This window comes from Pelecanus crispus, chromosome 3 (assembly GCF_030463565.1).
Source record: "Pelecanus crispus isolate bPelCri1 chromosome 3, bPelCri1.pri, whole genome shotgun sequence".
Lineage (NCBI taxonomy): Eukaryota > Metazoa > Chordata > Aves > Pelecaniformes > Pelecanidae > Pelecanus > Pelecanus crispus.
The window spans coordinates 22,497,929-22,515,296 of NC_134645.1; the positions used below are offsets into that span (position 1 = coordinate 22,497,929).

The following is a 17,368-nucleotide window of genomic DNA, read 5'->3' on the forward strand; positions in this document are numbered from 1 at the left end:
ATACTGCATATATATTCTAACACAACCTTAAAAAGTATGATGTCTATTCCAGGGAAAAAAAAAGAAGAATTGGTAAATAATGTCTCCTGCTATACATATAACCATAGTCTGTCTAATTTGAAATCCATAGCACACAAGGTAAGGCAGAGAATAATAAATAATATGGATCATTTAATAGGATGCCATGCTATCCTAACTTACGGGAAATAAAAGTCCATTCTTCGGAAGCTAGTTTTTGTACAAGTAGTTTCTAAACTCACAAAGACATTTTGTTTACTCCTAAGACTCTTTCCTTCTTTGTGCCAGAATTATTCAGTAACAAAAACATTCCAAAGGTTGAAAAATAAAGTATAGAACTCTTCTTGATATTCAGGATAGTACAGACTTCTATAAATACTTTCTATATAAGGATTACCTTTTGCATTACAAAAATGGCAACTGTTACCAGAGTATGGAAAAAGTAGATTCAACAATGGTGTCTATTTCAAAGGAACTCCATACTCATTGGTAGCACAGAAAGATACATATCCACATATATAAATGCATAAATTGATATAAAAGTATGTAAATAAATGAATAAATATATTATACTAGTTAATACATGGACAGATTTTTGTGCATATGACAATACTGATTTAGATTAGCTATAAAGTTTACAGCTGTCTTGCAAATCACAGACATCTCAGTCTTAGCGTCTTGGGCACAGGCAGCCAGCTACGAAAGCAGATCATAAATGTTGTAATAAATGTCTACAGCCACAATTCAGTATCAGTTGCAGAGTACAGTGATGATTTTCCTTTTGTGCTGCTGCTATGGCAGTTCTTATCTTCATGTACTGGCGTGTACACTAAACTCATACTTGCCATGAAAACAGGCTAAAAACCAGATCTGAAATGCAGAAACTCTGCAATAAAAATATTGCCATCTTCAGATAATTGACTTGTTTAAGTAAGTTAAGTATTCCCTTTACTTAATTTACAGGACAAAAACATCGCTGTGTAAGCCCACTCCAATGTGAGAGAAACATCAAAAATTTCTATAATTAAAGTAGTCAAAGGATAGTTAATGTCTCCTGCAGACCAGATGACTGTGAATTCCACAGAGCACTCAGTTAAAAGTGTTTTCCATTTGATCATCCCCTTACATAAGGTAGAGTGGAAACTTTAAATAGTATGAAATTCACTTCGACTCTTACCAGAAAAGACACTGGGGATCTTGGAAAGAAAACTTTTGACTGTACGAATAGGAATCCCATTTTTCTCATCTTGCATGCGGGCTATGACGTCTTCCATCTGAACACAGAGAAAAAAAATAAAAGGAAGAATAAACAAATCCAGAATTATTTCCTAAAATAAATTCTCCAAGAAATCCTAGATCAATCTCTCAGAATGACAGGTCCACTCTTGCTATTTCTTTTTTTAACTTATAATTTATATTCTATATTTTTATTGAACAGGCTGAAAAACTGTATGTAATTTATTTGTGGACAAGAGTAAAAAAATGTATGTACTCAAAGTCTCTTGAGAAAGAAATACCAAAGCAGAACAAAGACATTTAGTTAAAAGAAGTAGTTAAAAACCATTGCTGGATATAGGACTTCATCTTTTGATTGTATTACTGGTATTTTACCACATATAAAAGCAAAATAGACTCATACAGCCTTCTAGGGGACTGATACAGTTCTCAAAAAGGCTGTTCAAAACAGAAATAGAGCTTTTACGTTCAAAGCAAAAATGCCTTCTTTTACTTTGAGAAGAGGAAAAAAAAAATACAACATGATGCAATTTTGCATCCCTGGAGGCAGCAGAGCCAGAAACAAAAGATTTTTTGTAGGTAATAGAGTGGGTATAAAAATGTTTAAAATCACTTTGCGGATTTTTTTTTTTAATATTTTTATATTAGCTCATTTTTTCCAACTCATTTTTTTAGGCTAATTTGGCCTGTACATTTTATAAATTATGCCCAACCCAAAGGTTCACTTTCATGTAAACTATGGACAGCAAGCCCTTTTACTGGAAAACACAAAGAGTATTTAGATAGCGTCATTGGCTGACAATGCCAGTTTTTATTCTTGCACATTTCGTAATTGAAGTTTACACATTAGATAACTTCTCTCTTTCTTTCTTTCTTTGAATATCTAACTTGTTAAAATATTCAATGATATTGTGATAAAATGAATTGCAGCTATCCTTCCTTTTTTCTTAAATCACCAACATACTCCATATGAAAAACTCTGCATGACAGAACATTTTATATTATTTTATTAGTCAAATCTTAAAAAAAAATTCTCTCTCACCTCTGTCCCCCAATAGGGTCCCAAAGAATTAATTCAAAGTTTGTAGCTGGGTTGTGTTGAGAAAAGAGACTAACAGACAAAATTCTGTTATACACCCTTTTTCCACAGAAGCCAGGTGACCCAAATCAGCAAACAGCAAATCAGCATTAGTTGCAGCTGTGCCCAATGGGGGAGTTGTATAGAGCCAGGAAAGGGAACGGGAGCTGGGGTCACCAGTGGTGTACACAGGGAAAAAGAACAAAAATCCATACCAAAAATGAAAACAAAATCAATGTGTTTGACTGCTCGTGAAAAACCTGTTTATATAGAGAATGTCTGGAGGTTCACGTGCTCCATGTCCTTATGGATCATACATTAACAACCAAAGGAACATAAATCCAATGGCATAGTCCAAAACAGAAAGTACACACAAGTAGATACTGTTAGCAAGATGTGGAAGACCGAGTCTATTGCTCAGAGTTAAGGAATGTACAAATGTAACAGAAGAAAAGAACCAATGTTCATTGTAATGTCTTTCATCTGACACGGAATTTAATTATTTAAATAGAAAAGGCTATTAATATTGTTCTGAAGAAATTGTCAAGCAGACAAACTGTTGTCTATGAAATGGAATCTTTCCCTACATTTATTATCTATATAAGCGAAGGCTTGTTTCAACCCCTTCTAAATTCAGTTGGGAAACTGTCTTATTGAGCCCTTAAATGAGTAAGAAGTCGCTCAAATTCAAGTGAATATCCTTGCTTTAAACAATAAAGTAAATTATCACCTTAGGTGCATGGTCTTCTATGGAAATGAAGAGAAGGAAATTTGATGATAAATTCCATACTTGCAGCATAAGCTTATAAGAATATTGCTAGAACTGCAGAGTGAATAATAACGTACGTTACACTGGGACAAAATTTAGAAGACAATTCATACATAAGGCAGTATGATAAAAGTATATTTGCATTATAATAAGGATTACTACAAAGGTAGGACACAATCCTGGAACATAATTTTACAGGTAGTCACCTCTTTCTCAGGAACACGCAAGAGTGCCAATGTTTAATGCCTAACATCCCTAGTGCTGTCAGTAATCAGTCTTTTGAGGGTATATGGAATAAATTGTTAACTGACATTCACATATGCTTTCCTAAACTTGCTTTGTGGACAAGATTTAACCTAAACTGTATAAAACCTAACTGATAGGCACTGTAGCTCTGGGGGAGTTCTCCAGTTTTGATTAGCAAAGTGAGCTCTAGGATGTCTGCACTGCAAAATTACACCTTCCCCTGCACGTCTAGCTCAGATTATTGTTCTGTGTCATAAGTGAACACCCTCTGTGCAAAAGGCAGCTCACACTCCAGAGAGCATCACTGTGAACTGCCTGGTTAATTCAGTGTACTAAGATTACTGCATAAGTGAGTGGGAATGTTCCAAAACAAGTTACAACACAACAGCAGACCCCTAATTATTTACAGTTGACCTGGGATTCTGTGTGTTATCTGTTAGACTACAAAATTCTTATTTGTCTTGTCCCTTTTTGCGCAGAAATCTAAAAAGTCACTTGTGGTTATCTTAAATCTTAAACATAAGAACTCAAGAAAAAGAAGGGCAATTTTTTTAAAAAAATGCTTCAGTTAAAGATTCAAACCCATCTAATCCAACATATGCAGGTGCGCAGTTTAACTTTTAGTATACGTAGTCCCAATTTCTGTTTTAGCTGCTTTAAATTCAGCAAATGTATAATCTCTTCCACTGAAAAACATCTCATTATATTTGGGAAGCAGCACTCAAAGCACTTTTCTGTCATTCATCAACAATAATCTAAGACAATTAAAAGGGCAGAATAGTTTAATTAGAATGATGAAAGAAAATATTCCTCTGATTTTGCTCAAGAAGTCTAACCTGGGAAACACAAGCTGCTGCCTGATATAATAATTTTCCTTCCTGATGTATCATCATTTGCTTCTGAGTCACCTGACTCGATGCTCAAAAGTGAAATACAAGCTCCTTCACTTCACCTCAGAATTAGGCTTTCACAGTTCTGTTCTTACATGCTTCTCTGGCTAAGCCTGACTGGCTCTGATCATGCAATGGGATCTTTTTTAGGCCTAAGCCTTCTCAAAGAACTCAAAGAAAACAAATCCACAAACAACAACTGCCTCCTGATCACTCTGCAAATGAAGCTCAATGGGCTTGAGAAAACAAAGTTGTACAAGCACATCTTTTAGCTTTTCAGTCATCATTATATACAATTGGAAGTTCACAGTACAGCAAGGATTCTACAGCAGCACTTCTAAATAAATGCATACTTCAAAAAATGTGCCATTTGTTTACCAGTGAGGCAATTCTAACCCTGACAAAAACTCACCAGCCTTCTGATGCATAGGCACCTCGGCCCAAACTTATAATAATAATATTTAAAACTTCACTCATCTCCTTGTGAAGATAATTTGCAGTCTTCATCTTGACGTATAAGGACTTTGTGAAATCTATTTCAAAGAGTAACTCTATGACAACAGTGACAATGCATTTTATATGAAGCAAAAAGAAAGAAGATACCAATACCCTGTAATAGGAAGGCTACAGGATACAAGTGCCATTGCCTAATAATGACCACTGACTCCGCTCCAAACACACTGGGAGCTAGGCATGGAGACATGCATGACTTGCCCTAGGGGCAGAACCCATAGAGAACTAACAAGCCTACAGAGTCAGTAGTATCTGGCCATGGGGATGGAGATTAAAAGTTATCAAATGGGAAGTGAAGGTGACAGTTCTCAGTCATGTGTATTGCTAAAAGTCCATTGAAGGACTATGCTTATTAGGCTTCTCCTCTTCTTTGATACAGTCATAGGAGGTTTCTGCCATAGGGGGTACGATTCACCTCTTCTATCTTTAATCATCAGTCACTACTCAAAGGTATCTCTTTCTCCATTACTGACAGCGGAAGTCTTGACAACAAACCAGGACTAGTATCAGAGAATCATAGAATGCTTTGGGCTGGAAGGCACCTTTAGAGGTCATCTAGCCCAACCCCCCTGCAGTGAGCAGGGACAGCTTTAACTCGATCAGGTTGCTCAGAGCCCCAGCCAACCTGACCTTGAATGTTGCCAGGGATGGGGCCTCCACTACCTCTCTGGGCAACCTGTTCCAGTGCTTGACCACCCGCACTGTAAAAAATTTCTTTCTTATGTCTAGTCTAAATCTATTCTTCTTGAGTTTAAATCCATTACTCCTTGTTCTGTCACAACAGGCCTTGCTAAAAAGATTCTCCCCATCCTTCCTGTAGGCCCCCTTTAAGCACTGAAAGGCTGCAATAAGGTCTCCTTGCAGCCTTCTCTTCTCCAGGCTGAACAACCCCAACTCTCTCAGCCTGGTCTCATAGGAGAGGTGCTCCAGCCCTTGGATCATTTTTGTTGCCCTCTTCTGGACCCACTCCAACAGGTCCATGTCCTTCTTGTGCTGAGTGAGAGCCCCAGAGCTGGACGCAGTACTCCAGGTGAGGTCTCACCAGAGCAGACTAGAGGGGCAGAATCACCTCCCTCGACCTGCTGGCCACACTCTTTGATGCAGCCCAGGATACGGTTGGCTTTCTGGGCTGCAAGCGCACATTGCCAGCTCATGTCCAGCTTTTCATCTACCAGCACCCCCAAGTTCTTCTCCGCAGGGCTGCCCTCAATCCCTTCATCCCCCAGCCTGTACTGATACCGGGGATTGCCCTGTCCCCTGTGCAGTATCCTTCAGCTACTTATAGCTAGGTGAAATGAATACAACTCCTAAGAGCACAATTTTTATGATTCCTTAGATTTCAGTGCCATGTGGCTTGGGAAGACCCTGATCTTTAAATTTCTAAATCTACATATGAATTCCATTGCTAATCATCCAAACATCTTGCAAAAATTATCCCCTTGCACCATAACTCATCATCACTGCTTTTTAAGAATTGGGTTTTTTTAATTAATTCAGAGACAACAAAAGTCAAAAGCTCAGAAGGTTTGTCAGTGCAGGACACGAGTTTTTTCCTCCCTTAAAAGCAAGCCTAAATCAACTCCACATAAAGATAGTCACTAGATACAAGGATTCCAAGACTAGAAAAAGAAAGCAATGGGCTGGAACTAACTAAAGTTAAAGAGATACACAGTAAAAGCTTGAAGCCTTGACCTACTTACACATTTACAGATATCTCAATTCAATTTCTGTTACTAAAACAAATTTCAGTGCCAGGAATTAAAAGCATACCCAGGAATACTAGAATGAAACTAAGCATAATTCTATACTCAGTTTTCATACCTTAGAACAGGGGATTGCTCTTACATTGAGTCTACTGGGGTCCACCCACACTACAGCTTTGTTAATTTTGTTAAAATCTTTCTTCTTCATTTTACCCAAATGCAGGGGTGGAATAACCCAGTGGAACTTACTGCAAATGTCATCCAAACTTATTAACAAAGTACAACAAGTTATAATACGTAATAATTTCTTACACTATGCAACAAGTTTCCCTAGACTTTGTAGGCCTCCCTACTTAAACACGTTACAGAGTCCGAGGTCATCAGTGCAGCTGGCCAGCAGGTTGCAGGAGGCTCCTTAGCCAGGCCCCCGTGCAGAGACGTACATGCAACACGGGCAGAACAAAACCAGCAGGGTAGGAGAAAGCTGCAAGGTTCCTTACAAGGTAATGGCCATTTTTTCTGTTTTCCAACACATGCTAACTATACAGAATAGATAGATATATTCCTATCTTGTTAGTATTATACTGATAATGAATTACCTGTAACTGTTCTTGCTTTCAACACTACTCCTCTCTTGAAATTCCATTGTACTACATATACTCTGTCTCACACGTTGCCAATTACACTACAAATTTTCTGTTGAGACCACCATCAACTAAAAAGCCTGCAATTGTAGGATGCAGAAAATTTAAACTATTTTGCTGTGGCTCACTGAGGCAAAAAAATCTGCGTATTTACATGAATGGCTAAACTACCTCATCAGAGTTACACTTTAGGAGCCTCAGACTCTGTCTTCCCATGTGAGCTGCTCTTTGCCCGGACTACACATGCCAACAATTACCGCAATATCCTTCTTTAATTGAATCATCACAGTGCCACCTGAGAGCTGTCCAACTCAGTGAATCAGGGGGCTTTGTTCAGCTAGTCAAGCTGCATCACAGAGAAGAAAAGAGCGCAGAATACAGGAACTACAAATCCCGGGAGGCTGCACTGACAAGCACAGATACAGGCAAACTGATTGCCAGATAAAATATTTCAGTGTTGCTCACCAAACTAACAACTGACAACTCTTTTTCTAGATCAAGTGTGTAGAAATGAGATGATTTGACATCTCTGTATCACAGATTGTAGCATTTTCCATTTAATGCAGAATTGGGTTATTTCAACTCTTCATTCCTACTTGAGATGAAAACAAAGCTGAAAACATTCACAAGGCTAGAAAAGTACATTTAGATTTTTGACTGAAGTACAATGCTGAAAGATGGCTTAAAACATGCAAGATTAACCAAACTGTTAATGAGAGTCATGTATGAACTAACTAGCTGAGCCTGCTGAAAAAAAGCAGTCAGTCAGGAGTTCCTCTAAGTCAGGAATATTGCTTCTCCAGTCTACCAATACAGGGAACTGCCCTAAGTACTCTCTGATGAACATTAAATGAGAGAATAGCTTTCTCAATGAAAAGAATACAAGAGTGACTGGTCTCATGCTTTTCAGAACCTCTGTTTGCTGAAGTAATTATTTGACACCATAAAATCAAATGACAAATCAACACAAAAGTTTCCAATCATATTAAATGGATGCAATGGAGATAGTTTGAAGATTTACTACATCTACATTTACTACATACTACTAATTTACTACATATGCCTATGATGCTGACACCTCTGCCTCGTGTTCCTTTCCTTCCGCAGTATGAAGTTAATGCTGTGAGCAAATAGTTCATACTCCATCCTCAAACAGAATGAGGATATACTTGTGGAGAGCCAAAGATGTTCTTCTGGCTTTGCATGCAGCACAAAACATTATCTGTCATCACTCTTATGTCTGCATTTGTAATTATCAGTTTGTGAATTTCTAATTAAGATTCAAATTTATTTGCCCTAATTATCCATACTGTGTCAGGTACAGCAAATAGGTAATGTTCCAAATTGGTTGTAAAACAAGGGTGGTACTATATATACTAGCAGCCTATGCTTACATTAAATGAGTGCAGGGCAAGCTTTTGTCATTTGTTAAATTCAAAATAACCTAAATCATTCTTATGTAAAAATCGATGCCAGTTCTGTGCAATTATTATTGAGACTTGAGTTTTTTCTAATTAGGTGAATAGTCCCCCTGGGCTTCTCCCTGCCATCCACACTGCATGTTCAGCACTGAACTTGCATCAATACAATAGACTCTGCACACTTTGCTGATTTAGAACTGTGCTTTCGGAATGATAATTTTAAGCATGTTCCTGTGTAATTTATGCATCTAAAACACTTAATCACAAAACCAGCATTTCATTAAAAAAGCACTTGTAGTTTATTACAAATCACACATGCAGTTCTTTAGCTTTTCATTCCTGTGCCTTGCCCATTTTGAGCAGTTATACCCAATTCTGGATATCAATACTCAGAGAAGCAGAGAGTCCCAGGGACAATGAATGAACATGCATTTACAGAGACAAAGCTAAGCTACTATAAAGGAAGCAGTATCCACCTTTCAATAGCGCTGAACTATCTTATAATAAAATTGAATAAAATAAATCCCTTCTTAGATATGTTATCTCAAAGGGGAAAAAAGCACAATCTTCATGTGAAGTTTACAGAAATGACACAGAATATCCAAAAACAGTTAAGTTATTGGCAACTCAGATATTGATAACTACTGCATAGCAAAGAATTTTCTACAAAGTTACTTTATAACATTTTATTTGCAAGAGAGAGTATCTGAGGAAGAAACACGGTTTCAGAATTAAAGATGACGAAAAAATATAAAATAAATGGTCTGCTGAAACAGAATTTAGTTGACCTCTTTTTAGTACTTTCTGGAAGAAGGATAACTTAAAAGCATACTTTGAACTCCTGTGATTAACCTGTAAACATGTGGCCTGTTTGGAAGCTACAACTGTCAGTAATCCCTAGATAAAGAATGGGAAAATGTTAATCCCCATCACATAAAACTGTACAATATTGAATGGAAAATCTTGACAACACCATATAGTACATTCTGTAGATAGCGATTTATGCCAATAAGTTATTCTCTTTCCTTCCAGGAACTGTTAATTTTGAGCTAGTTGTTTGATGCACCAACGTGTCACACGATATGACTTTTTTCTCTGCCTCATAGAAGGGTAAACTGGAGATCTCCCCGTAACCTTTTATTTCCACCACCACTCTACAGTTTCACCTGATTTATTTCTTACTGTGCCTTCTTTGGATAAGTTGAACTGAAAATATTTAATTAATATTGCATTTCACCAAAAAAAGTGCTGCTTTATTCTAATGCACAGAAATAGTGCAGGTTTGCTTCTGTCAGCATATTTTTTGAAGAATTCAGCATGTCAGAACTATGTCAACAAACCCATAACAAAGCGTTCGACTATTAGTTTGATTTTTTTCAGTTAGAATAATTTTTGTCTCACCTAAGAGTCCTACATCTAAATATATAGGACATACATCCAGTTCACTGCATGTATATTAATGCTATATGGCTGGACAGTGAAGAGCAGGCTGAAGTAGATTATAAAAGCTACCCAACTGGTATTACACAAAAAACATGCAACTTTAGGGCAATATATCATACTGATTCAGCTTTGGATTCAAGAAAAGGTTACACAAAATGCTATGCTAACTATATGGAAAATCAGGTAAGTGGCAATTCCAGCTCCCTGGCCTTCATGAAAATGCAATTTCAAACAACAAAAAACCTTATTAAGTAAGGACAAAGGTCATATTTTTTAAATTAACCACTTGAAAAATAATTCAAATATTCTTTAAAATTGTTTCATACTATTAATACGTCATAATTTATTTTTACTCTGGCCTTTCCAAGCCAAGAAGCGTTTACTACATTTAGAAAATGTCACAATCAGACATGGAAAATATAAAAATTTATGCACTCGTGCAAAAGTTACCACTTCCAATGAATGGCTTCCATATTTAAATTCCAGATAGATAAAGAAAAGCATTTCTGTTTGTTTATGTTTTTCTTGAAACTTAGAAATTATTAATTAGAATTAATTAGAAATACAACTTTCTCAAAACTTGAACGCTAGTGTTGCACAACCAAATCAGAGAAAGCTTATGTAAAGGAGTTAAAAAACACATCCAGATGGTGAAATTTCAAAACCACTGAAGTCAATCATAATTTTGGAAATTGTATCTTTGCTTTCAGTAAAATCATTATTTCCATCACAGGCGTGAAACATTGGTTAGAATGACAGAGGAAGAGGAAGCATTGCTATGGGTACTTGACACATAGGAAACACAGCTTGATGAAGGAGGTCTTGGTGAAAGATTATTTATATTAATAGAGGGATTTCTGTTAGAATACTTCACTCAGAATAAAATATAAATTTTTAAAAGCAGCTAAAACCATAAATAATATCGATTAATTTGTAAGGTCATGACTTGAGCTGCTAAACTGTGCTACCATAGATAGAAACAATGTTTCTTAGGAAAAAAACGTATTTTTAAAATACGGTCTTTCAAAGTCAAGATGTTTCCTGAGATGTACTGATCATTCGTGATATGATGATCCTGACATTAAAAATGGGGTCTTCTGTATATTTCAGAAACAGACGAGCTCAACTGGAAACCTGACCTCTGAGATCCTGAATGGGCTTTTCAAAACAATATTACAAAAACATTCAAAAAGTTTGGATTTTTTCCAAGGTGGAACAAAAGCAAAATGTCAAAATTCAACAGAAAAAAAACCAGAACAGATTCTGGTACCTGGTCAGTATACAGGCTAAGATTTTAAAGAAGAAAACATAAGCACACATTTTTGTAGGAGATGCAAAACAAGGGCTAAGTTAGCTTATACATAGCTAACTCAGATACAGAAGTGAAAGGTAGCTAATGGCGCATTTTGCCTTCACAAAAAACACTCACAAAAACATTAGCTATAGGATATATCAGAGTCACGATATATTCATCTACCTAAAAAAAGTGACATTCCTCAGGGGAATACTTACAATTGCTACAAAATATTGTCATTTAATTCTAAAGTCCACAAAAACAGATGTTTTCTAAACTGGTACAGCTTTCTTACGCCATCTGTTACTAATGCTTTTAAATCTAAATTTGTCCAGTTAGAATCTCTTTTCCTCACTTGTCAGATGATCCCAAACATTACAAACCCACACCACAGCAGCAGATCATTTTAGAAGCAGCTATTGCTGAGCAAGGCGGAGACCTTTTAAAAAAAAAATGCAATATCATTATATCATTATCCATCAAATGCTGAAGAGGGAAGAAGTAATTACAAGAAATGTTTAAAATTACATTGACAGAAATAACATTTCAGGGTAAACAATGATATGAAAATGGAATACGAATTTAGAAAATGAGCCTGCGTATATTTCGAGGTTCTCTAACCTGCTCTGGACAATAGCTGATGAGGAAGCTGATCAAAGCACAGGATTACTTCTCCATTCACAATGAAACTGCAAGGAGGAACACTTGTATCACAGAATCATAGAATAGTTGGGGTTGGAAGGGACCTTTAGAAGTCATCTAGTCCAACCCCCCTGCAGTGAGCAGGGACAGCTTTAACTCGATCAGGTTGCTCAGAGCCCCAGCCAACCTGACCTTGAATGTTTCCAGGGATGGGGCATCCACCACCTCTCTGGGCAACCTGTGCCAGTGTTTCACCAACATATGGAGAAGATAAAGCCTAAGTAGTTTGGTGATTTCTGCATTGCTTTCTGCCCAGTGGCAGGGGAAGACTGAAGGAGGCAAGCTGGTCTTCTCCTAATATTTCAGCTTCAAGGGAACTGAGATACCGTATAAAAACTGAATTTCTAGCTCTCTTGGTCCTTTAAATTGCTCTGAGGCATTAAACTGCATTAAATACAGAAATACAACTGCTACCATGAAAACAGATTTTTACCAGTACCTTTTAAATGATGCTCTTGTAAAAAAGTTGTTCTTAATAATTGTATTACAGTATGGTAAGCTTTCAGTATCAATTATATTTGGCATTTTAAAAAAAATGGGCTGCTGATGCAATACAGCAATGTAGCATTGTATGACAGATGGATTGGTTTCACAGTAGTCTGTTCACCCTCTGTTACACAACTTATTTGAAAACAAATATTTTATTTCACCTAATCCGAATAGACAGAAACTAGACAGTTGTGGATATTCTGGCTGCGTTGGTTCTTAAAGCATGTCGAATTCACCCATTTTCACTCTAAGAACAATGTAAAAGAAAGGAAAATGAATTACTGAAGTACTGATCTGCCAAGTGAACAATACAGAAAAAGAACAGATGAAGTCCATTTTCCATACAAATTTAGCTACCAGCATTACAATAACACCAGTATGTTTTCTCTCCTCATTAAAAATCTTATCATCATCTCCTTTGAGCCAATAGAAGTTCCAGGCCTGTTCATCTTTTTACTACTTTTGAGAACATCACACACACACACGTAATTTTCATGCTAAAAAGCAAACCTACCTAATATAGCTCTTGCTGGTAACAATTCGGGAACTGTAGTGCAAACTATAGGTTTATGTAAGACAAGCAAAGCATACAAGTATTGCCCTGCCCTTCAGTGACAAAATTAGGTATTTCTCCATGTCAAGCAACATTTATTCATCTCTCATTAACTATACAAACTAGTCAAGCTTCTCATCAGAACATGACAAAAAGTAAGAAAAACAGGTCATAGGTGTTCTTATTCAGCAAGGAGTAATAGAAAAGAAGTTACACACACATTTCTTTGAAAAAATATTGGGGGGAACCTATGTGGAAGGTAAAAGGTCTTTTTTTTTTTTTTTTGCAATGGGTTTTACAGTTTTGAAATGTATTTTAATTTGAATGGGAAAAAAACGCAAAATGTGAGTATTTGCTATGAAATAAAATTATGAAAACAAGTATTTCAGGTCAAACAACTTTCTTCATTTGAAAAAAAAGTATTTCTGTCATCTATTACTGAAGAGTCTAATTAAATAAAAGAGGAATTAAAACAATGAAAGGTATTTTGCAAACAATGTCAAAATTGCCACCATTTGATTTATAATTTCTAAACATTTCCAGAATTATTCCAGTACAGGATTCTAGCTCTATCAGCCTGATTCTAAGATGAATTTAAAATCCTATTTTCATAAGACAGAGTAAATGTTTTTATGGCATTCACAAAATCCTGCCATTCTCCTGAAAACTACTGAAATCATAGCAAAAGTAACTTGATTAACAGAACATAGCCCATTGCTTCCTTTAGCAGTTATTTGGAAGAAGAGAGTTAGTCGGAATTTTGATAAGGGTTTTTGATTCTACACCATGAATAGACAAAACAGAAATGAAAGCTCCTTGTTTAAAAATGAAAGCTAAGTTAGCCATACTCTTTCATCAAAGCAGGCTTTCCCAGGAGCCTTCTTAAAAGGAATCTCTGATAAAGTGCAGTAGCGCCTGTCCGTCGAACTCCATTAGAGGATCTAATTCCACCATACGTAGTTACCTCATACATACACACACACACACACACACAGACTGACTTCTTGGCTTCACCTCTTAAAATTAAAGTTACCTGATTTCCAGAAGCCCCTCCCTTCTCCATCCATTGAAAAAGGACCTATTTTTTTCTCACTCCCACTCTACATTGCTGTATTTTCACAAGGATCTTCTACCATGTGTTGGTACAGGAGCAATTTCAATAAAGCCTTATTCATCAAAAGCACTTAAACAGTTGGTAAACTTTAAGGCTGATTCGAAGAAAATGAAAGTAACTAAATACCTAACTCATGTTAAAAAGCAGTGGACTGACATATGAAAAGACAGTGGGTGACACAGTGAAGAGTGTGCACATTCCAGTGCTTTGTGAAAATAGGAGCCCATTCCGATGTGACATTTCCGAGTTTATATTTTGGCTGGTTGCAGTGTAATTAGCAGAAGTAGAACACATTTTGTGATACTTCCTTTCAATTGTATGTAGCAATTACATCAGCTCTAGCACTCCACCGGACTTGTTCTGAAGGAATGAAGGAAATTAAAAACTGACTATCTCCCTCTGTCTTACTTAATTTTTCTCTGTTTTTAAAAACATGAATTTGTCTTATGAATTCATTTTATATTTTTACAGAAAATCCAACTATACTTTAATTTCCTTGGGGATAAAGAAAGTAATTTCATTAAAAAAGGCTATTTTGCCATCAAAACACTAGCTTTTGAATTCTGGTGATCTAAACACTTTAAAGCAAATCAGGTCTGAATGTTCTGTACTTGTCCAATTTAGTCATAGTTTGACATTTACTGTATCTACATTTTATTTTCCTTTGCAGTCATATTCCTTTTGATTAGAAATATTCTGCATCTTCATTGTCAAATCATGTTTGTGCCACAAAAGAAAGCAGAGCACCAGTCATTAACAGATTTGAAATATGTGAGCTCTGAAAATTGTGAACGATGGCTATAAAACCATTTGTTTAGTCTATCTGATACACAATTAGGAAAGAAGATATTCTTTTGTTATAAACCAGTTTCAGTATTCACATACTATTATATGTATGCAATGAGATGAGAATAATATTAAAATCAGACACACTGTAATTTAGAACCAAAAACTGAAAATGGATTTGAGTGAATTAAAAATAAAAACATTTCAGGATTAAAGACCACCAATTCATTTGTGCAATTATTTTTTAGTCTGGAAAAATTTAGGCAAAACACTGAATGAGAGAATTAAGTGAGAAATAGTATTTTTCAGCCAAATTTTATTTTGCCAGAAGGACAGACTCATTCTAGGTAGTAGTTATGGTGAGCAGAATATATGACACAATGCACAATGGAAGTCTGTATGCCATACACACCTTTCTATCAGCCATAGGGTTGGACAAGACAACCCAATCTGAAATCTCAAATCTCTCAACAGATGTGTGCTTGGTTGATTTGAAGAGTTGGAAGAGTCAGAATCATAGAATCATAGAATGCTTTGGGTTGGAAGGGACCTTTAGAGGTCATCTAGCCCAACCCCCCTGCAGTGAGCAGGGACAGCTTTAACCAGATCAGGTTGCTCAGAGCCCCAGCCAACCTGACCTTGAATGTTGCCAGGGATGGGGCCTCTACCACCTCTCTGGTCAACCTGTGCTAGTGCTTGACCACCCTCACTGTAAAAAACTTCTTTCTTATGTCTAGTCTAAATCTATTCTTCTTGAGTTTAAATCCATTATTCCTTGTCCCGTCACAACAGGCCTTCTTAAAAAGATTCTCTGTACTAGATCCAGTTGGATCAAACTGGTAGCTTGACTGTGAGTCTTAGAAACCTTGGATCACAAGTTTCATAGAAAGTTACTCTCAGAACAGAGAAGCTTGACTGTAATAAAGTCATTTCTCACTTGAAAAATCCCAACTCTTTTTGAAGAGCATTTTTTCCATCACCAGTTTATCTGTTTTACCAGTTTAAAGGATGGAAAGTAACAGGATTTAACAACCAAAGCACTACTTCAGTAGTCCTGTATCTGTGCTAGGGAGCATTTAGAAGGACCCATCTCACATTCCAAATATATTAGAGATGAATAATTGCTAGAAGAAATGTGATACTTACTGGAAGAAACATATGTCCCTATATAGAGGGATTACCCTGCAAGAGAGATCTACACTAATAAATTAAAAGATAATGAGTAGAGGTAGTCTGCAAGCACCTACCCCTTCCAAGCAAAACCCACAGATTCCTACTTTTGGCTGAAATGAGTAAATATATTACACAACTAGTCTTTACCCAGGCAAAAGTAAGGGGCTGCAGATGACGCGTACAAATACAGTCATAATTTGGTTCTGATTAATTGTTTCAAGCAAGGTGGGAGAAAGGTAAAATAACTAAACACATCAACAGTGATAAGATTCTTCTGGCATTTGGAAAAAATAGAGCAAGTTGCATTTAGCAGATGAATCACTTGAACAGGACTTGGGAATCCTTGGTTTTCTTCTCCACTTTGCCACCAACCGACCGCTGGCAAGTCACTATAGCCTCCTGTGGCTGAGAAATCTGAGGCACAACTAAGGAAATCACCATTAACTAAACAACTTTCCAAATGCTTCTGATGTGTTGGAGAATTGTAACACCAGATAAAACTGAAGCATTCAGCTTTTCAACAGAATGGAGTTTCTTTCAGTTCCAGAAAGCTGCAGTCATGACTTTCTTTTTCCACCTTATCTCTTCTCGGAGGCATGAATCAAAGCCTACTGTAGTCAGTGAAGGCATTTCCTTTGATATTTTGGGAATAAATCTTAGAATCTCTAGGCACTGGGCTTCTAAATATTAACTACTTCATGACTGTCACTGCGTATCTTCTCTTTTCCTATCAAAAGCTGAACTATTTATAAAGTTCCAGAAACCAAATTTAAGAGGTTGTGTGCTATCTACAAATCCACAACACTGAATCATTTCTCTATGGTCCTCCCTGACATCTAACTTAACATCTTGGATGTCAGATGTCTCAAATGCATTTAATATATTCAACATGACCAAGAAGTTCATTATTCTGAAAGAGCATGCTTAGAGACATATTTGTTTACTATATGCTTCTTTGTTCCATCTATATCTTATCACATCTTGTTGAACTACATCGTGTCTCAAGAAAAACATGAGGATGAACTCATACACTGAAATTGCATTAAATGGTTTTTATGTGTTAGACAAAGCAGAAAGATAGAAGGAAGTAGTGAGGAGGACAAGATCCATCTTCATTATCTTTTTGTCTCTTCGAAACTTAAAAATGCAATCCCATTCTGTGTAGATTTGCATTTTAGTTTATGATCATCATACACACTCTTATCAGAATTTATTTCTTGGTACATAATCCTACTTAAAGATAATTAGATAGAATCTTTGAGGTCTAATACTGAAAACTGCAGTAACAAAAATACT

At 36.4% G+C, this 17,368-nt stretch overlaps 1 protein-coding gene across 8 annotated transcripts in view; it reads right to left on the reverse strand.

The window, feature by feature from the left end:
• RGS7 (regulator of G protein signaling 7) overlaps window positions 1-17,368 on the reverse strand; it is a 269,855-nt gene that overhangs the window by 146,933 nt on the left and 105,554 nt on the right. For all 8 annotated transcript variants that reach the window (XM_075706596.1, XM_075706597.1, XM_075706600.1 and 5 more), the window contains one exon: window positions 1,196-1,292. In XM_075706596.1, the coding sequence (XP_075562711.1) occupies window positions 1,196-1,292 (97 nt within the window). The remainder of the gene's footprint in view (window positions 1-1,195; window positions 1,293-17,368) is intronic.